This window comes from Gymnogyps californianus, chromosome 13 (genome assembly GCF_018139145.2).
Source record: "Gymnogyps californianus isolate 813 chromosome 13, ASM1813914v2, whole genome shotgun sequence".
Lineage (NCBI taxonomy): Eukaryota > Metazoa > Chordata > Aves > Accipitriformes > Cathartidae > Gymnogyps > Gymnogyps californianus.
In genome coordinates, this window is record NC_059483.1 from 8,705,493 (window position 1) to 8,711,477 (window position 5,985).

Below are 5,985 nucleotides of genomic sequence, written 5' to 3' on the forward strand. Positions count from 1 at the left end.
ATTTTTTAAGCTTTCACAGATCTTCTACCTGGCCAAAACCCAAGGAGACAGGGGAAGAGACTGAGTAACACTAGGGACACATTATCAATATGAACCTGTGAAACCCGCATGGATGAGGCTACCAGATTAAGTCCTGGTTTTGATCTGGCATGCTTGGTCAAGGTCTGCTTCCTCAGAGGACACAAGCCCAGAAGGGATGGTCTCCAAGAGAGGTTTGCCCTCCTCATCCATCCCTGTGCTCCCATATCCCATCTTTGGGAGATCTGACGTGCACCCCATGGGGGCAGTCATCCTTGCAGCACGGGGCCACCCGTCCCTCAGTGGGAGGTGTATGGGAAGGACATCTCCATGAGCAAGCAAACGCACAGAAACGGCTGCTTGCTGGTTTTGTCACTTCTTGCTGCAGGTTTGATACTGCCTATTCTTGCAGCCCACCACCAGAGGAAGGGACTTGGCTAATACAAGTTTTTATTTGTAGGAGGACCATTTGTGAATGTTTAGCCTCCAGGCCAGGCCATGTCCTGGCTGAGGTTCAAACCCCACGGAGCAGCACCTTACCTGCTGAGCTTCATTTCAAACCCCACCGCATCCATTTGCTTTTCTTCTTTCAGCTGCACCCCATACCGCACAAAGACACAGACCTTTCCTCTCAAAACAACTGGCTGTCGGCCTCCTACTGCAATGTGTCTTTTCTTTGCACCAAAATCTGTTACAAAACATCCTCTTAGCTTCTCGAAACACTAAGAGCCTTTTTATGTCGAGTTAAATCTCGTTACTCAGCCGGCATTAATTTCCCTCTTTTAACACCAAAGGTTTTGATCCCTTCCTCTAAAAAATTAGGCACCAAAGCTGAATCATTCTTGTCTTCTCCTTTCCAGACAAGGAAGAAGAGAAAATGAAAAGGGTTGCAATGTTTTGCTGGCTCACTCATCTTAACTGTCTTGGTAGCGGCTTGTTAAATTCTTACGGAGGATATTCCATTCCTGGGGTGTGAGACTGCTTTTTGTGCCCCAAAGGGACATCACAGGGGGCTAAATGTTGGCTCTGAGCCAGGACCTTATAGGTAGGAAGCCAAACAAAGATTAGGATGATGAGCATTTAATGCTGAGGCTCTGGCCCTAACCAAGCCCGTGGCTGGGTAGCCAATATCACTCAGCTCCAATACAAACACTTTATTGGCCACCCTTTTTCCCCACCATCCCTAGTCTGAACCACCTCTTAGCTTATCTGGTTTCTCCTCTTCACATGAAACAACAGACTCAGCTGACTGACATGTTTAACTAAGTCATCCCTTTCCTCACATAAGCACAGCACTGCCAAAGATGCATTGCAAATGCTGGACTTGAAATTCCTTCCATAGTGATCACTCAGTGAAGAGGTCAGCTGGAGGAGGAAATAAAAATAAATAAATGCTCCTTTCAGAAGGGTTAATGGCGAGTTGGAAACCACGCAGACTAAAGTCAATGTTTACCGAAGGCTGCAACAGATTTTGCGGTCACTGCCAACTGTGAAACCCATCACTGGTATCGCTCTGCTCAGGGCTGAAGTACCCTGGGGTAACTGGGAGAGTCCTGGGGAGCTGATGGGCCATGCCATGCATGCTGCTGCCCCAAAGGGAGATGAGGCTGCACATTTTTGCAGTGGTCTCCCCATCACCTCCCCACAATGGTGCGGGAGATGATGGAGAGGTCTGGGAGAGCATGGGCTGCCTTTCCCTGTCGTTAAGCTGGGCTGGGGGCTGCACCCAGCTGCTAACTGGGTTTGGGGCCTTGGGACCCACCGAGAGCCGGTCAGCACACCCCCCCAAAGCACATACGTAGCAGACACGAAGCCCTGAGCACCAACGTTTCACTCCACGGGCCATTTCTACAGAGGAGTGAGTTCAGCCACGTTTGGACAAGACTTTATTCCATTTACAAGGGACCAGCACAGGGTATCCAGGCACTCAGTGTTATCTCTGTGTGTGGTTCACTCCTGCTTTCCTGATAAAGTGCCAAGCTATTTCTTCTTTTAAAGCACTGATCATTTTGTGGTTTTCACATTTTTGATCTCCTGCAGCAGGTCAGACATTAGAGTGAGACTGACTAACAAGATCATGAAATCTTCAAAATCAATTTTGTTCTCCGACTCCTCATCCAGGGCAGAAATTATTTCCTGGTATTTTGGTTTGTTTTCTTGGCCCTATGGAGAATTTTAAATGAAAAAAAAAAGATTAAGCATGAAGTTCCTTTTTTATTGCATCATAAAAAAAAAGACAGACAGACACCTATGTAAAGATTCATGTAGTTTTTTGTCTTCCCATTCAGGTTTTTATGTCCATATTCATATTAGTTTTTCTAAAGGTATCCCAAGAAACTCAAACAGAAATATTATTGCAATTAGACAGGAGAACAACCAGTCCCCAAAGTTTCTACCTGAATCCAGAATACATCTTTTAAAAGACACCCAGTCATGACTGAAAATCTGGCAGGGATGATGATGTAGCTGGCAACTGCTGGAAAAAAATGGAGTCCTGTGTCTTGATAAAACTGGGGAGAGGAAACAACTAACCAACCAACCCTCCTAACCTTAATATTCATGACAGGTCCTCAAATATATACTGGGAAGGTCTCAGAAACTGTTGATTTTACAGACATAACTTCAGCAGATGCTACTCTCTGTCCTGTTGGACATTACTGTTGGAATGGAAGGGATTATTAAAATTATGTATCATGTCTGTTATTCATATTTCCTTATGAAAAAAAAAGAGTTCCAGGATATTTTTTTAGCTTAACAATCTTCAAAATACCTCATTATTCCAACTTTGATTGGCTATTGATATTTTCAAGTCCTTTTCCATAAGGTGCCTAGTTTCTAATTTGGTACCAATTCCCCCTCCCCAACCAGCCATGTGATTTTGTTATTCTTGGAAGCAAAGGTATCATCAAGAATGTCTTTACTCCTGAACATCTCATTTACTTAGTTGAGCTCTTTTTACTAGTCCTACATAGTTTTTTCTACCACTTGACAAAACTGTTTTCATTTTTTTAATTTAGGGAGGGGGGAAAAAAAAAAATCTGCAAGAAGGTTACAGCCACAAGTGCCAATACAGCTGTTTTTCACCATACCCAGCTGCCACCGACACCTCGGGTGGGTGACGGAGTGGGTGGAGAGGTGCTTTCTGCTCCCTTTCTCCCAGCGGCCCCACCAGCGACCGCAGTGCCTGCAGCTCTGCGGCACAGGGCTGGCTCTCCTGGTACTGGGTCAGTGCTCTGGCAAACTACCAAACGCCTCATTAAATGCAATGGGTTTTTTTCTCTTCATAAATACAGTCTCTTGTCATCGTCTGAGGGATTTCTTTTTTTTGTTCGAGATTTTTTTTTTTTTTTGGCAATTGCCCTATTTTCTTTTAAAAAAATGCAAGCAGGCACGTCAACCGTGGTTTATTGCTGTCCCCCCTCCTTTAGCCCTGTGTTAGACACAGGCTCAACACAAAGCAACTAATTCACTGACGATGTTTGTACCAAATCACTAAAGTCTCACTTGGGATTACCCCACGGACTGATGCCTGCCCAGCTGCAGGACAGAGCCCGAGGTGCCATTCCTGCACCCAAAGCGCCCGGCCAGTGCCGGCCCAGTGCCATCCGCTCACCCAAACCCCCTCACCTGTATGAAACGCCAAAACTGGGTTTGCAGCAAGCTTTTGGTTTCAGCTTTGCTGAGCTTGCCCTCGGGGTCAGCAGAGTTGTTATACACCAAAGCCACGGTAGTAAAAGCTTTTTCAAGTTCTGAGCCTTTTCCTAGAGCTGGGGGAGCGGGGGGGAAAGTTATCAGCCTATCAGAAAAAGTGGTATTTGAGATATAATTGAAAGGAATCTGTCAGAACCATCCTGAGTGGGTGGAAATCTGTGTAGTTTCATTAAAGTTAATGAGACTGAAACTGTTTATACCCACAGAGGACCTGGCCCAGATTTTATTTGGAGTGGGCCAGTACCATGCCTCACGTCCCATGGAAACACAGCCCGAAAAGAAGCTTTCGATCAGAGCTGGGGCAGTAACGCAGGGTGACACGTGAGACCCATCTGGTCTACCCCCACCCTGGGCATCCAGCAAGGACCTGCCATGCCATGGGGACAGGCCATGCCGGCCATCTCCTGGGCGCGTTGGGACTCCCAGGATCCTGTATCAAAGAAAACATGGCCCATTGGGGAAGCCTGGCTGAATAGAAATGCCCGTGTCCGAGCATCGGCGCTGCACTTCAGCATTACGGTACGCTTGGGATTTTGGCTAGATTCATTCCCCCCACTCCTGCGCCACATCCTAAAGACTGCGTACGCACAGCCCTCAGTTAGCATCAGGTACCACAGATGATTTGGGTTGTGATCTTTAGCAAGGCAAGCAGAAGAGGAGACACGGATCGACGCAGGAGCACATTGCACAGGGACACATGAGACCTTCTCGTCTTGCACCGGCCGAGGGTCTGCACAGCCTCCGCAGCTCTGCTAAATCACCAGGATTTACTGCACTTGGGCTGTGGCCTTGAAAGACCTGAACCCCCCGGGGGCAACGAATGGGTCCCCTTACCTTTTATTGATGCCAGCTGCTTGGCTATAGGTATGCTGGTAGTGAGAGAGAAGAGAGGCAGAGTTATCACCTGGTGAATTGTGTGTGCATACATAGTTTCTCCATGAGTGAGCTTGCTCTCTTCTGTTTCAGTTAAGCCCCCAGGAACTCAGGGCTTCCCAAGGGAGACTGGCTTTCCTTCACCGTGGAAAGGCAAATGGCCTTTACAAGCAGCACACAACATCACACAGCTCCTAATTCTTCACCTAAGCAAGTAGCCTGGAGTTGGTATTAAAGGTGCTTATTAAATAATTTTAAGAGAGGGGCATTGCAACATCCTTCAAGTAATTTCTTCAGAACATGAATGAGCTTCAGAAAGTTTCTCAGTTTTAAGCCCATCCCCAGGGAAGCGCAGAGGGGTCTGTCATCCCCCACTCACCAGTGCTCCCAGTTTGGAGCAGACACATAGCTTTTATTTCCAGCAGGACTCACACCTGTGAGAAGCACCTCCCTGCTTTCTATTAAAACTGAAAGCCTGCTTACTTTTGCTAAAGTGCTGGAAACTAATTGCAGAGCCGCCAACACACAGCGGAAGAGTTTGCTTGTGATAGAGACAAATACATCCAGATGATGAATTTCAAGACAAATGGCAGATCAGCAGAGATGCAAAGAACAAAGTGATGACTTACCGCTTGGGCATGCCTGCTGCAGCCGAAGGGCTTTTTTTGGTGGAAGCAGGAGCTGGCTGATTGACCGAGTACTGCTTCGTGCTGGGAACGCTTGCTCTGCAGCCACACATCTCGAGGCCGGGGTGTTTGTGATCTCTAAGCAACTCGAGTAATAGCAAACAGGTGAATTCAAGCTCTGCCCTGTGAAAGCAGCCTGCTTGCAGCCATGCCCTATGAATAACGTAAATGCTACCTGGTGATCACAGAGCCGACTAAATGCATCGGTCGGTCTGAAGCAGCCCCTGTAAGGCAGCACTGCTGGGCTGGCAAGTCACGTGGCTTTTATTTTATGTGAGAATTTGACAGAAACAAACCAAACTAATGGAGCCTGAATCCTCTTAAGTCTGTAGGGATGTAACTTTGCATCAGGAATAACTAAGACACTGAATCCATTCAGCTATACATATTATCATTTTAACAGGAAACCTTTCTAGCGTGGGCTAATGTAACTTGCCCCAAGCTATAAACTGAGTTGTTCCTATAGACAGAGTCAGAAACCAAGCATTTCCCAATTCCTGACCTACCATTTATCCTAGGTGAGCACGCTCCTGCTTTAATATTTATTCCCCTGGCACAGTGCAAAGAGGAGATCTGTTCTTCCTCTGAACCGCTTGCAAAGCAGCATCCAGCACGGAGCCTCTGCTTCAGTTTCTACCCGAACGGATACTGCCTGCTTCCAAAAGCAGCACGGAGCCATATGGCAGAGCAGTCGCAC

The 5,985-nt window shown here is 47.0% G+C and overlaps 1 protein-coding gene across 1 annotated transcript; it reads right to left on the bottom strand.

Annotated features, from left to right (window-relative positions):
• Window positions 1-1,688: 1,688 nt before the first annotated feature.
• On the bottom strand, window positions 1,689-5,341 carry SNTN (sentan, cilia apical structure protein). Its single transcript, XM_050904848.1, has 4 exons — window positions 5,232-5,341; window positions 4,564-4,598; window positions 3,646-3,785; window positions 1,689-2,181 (listed from the first exon to the last, which is right to left on the bottom strand). The coding sequence occupies exons 1-4, from the start codon at window positions 5,339-5,341 to the stop codon at window positions 2,023-2,025; spliced, it is 444 nt and encodes a 147-aa protein (XP_050760805.1). The 3' UTR covers window positions 1,689-2,022.
• Window positions 5,342-5,985: the final 644 nt, after the last annotated feature.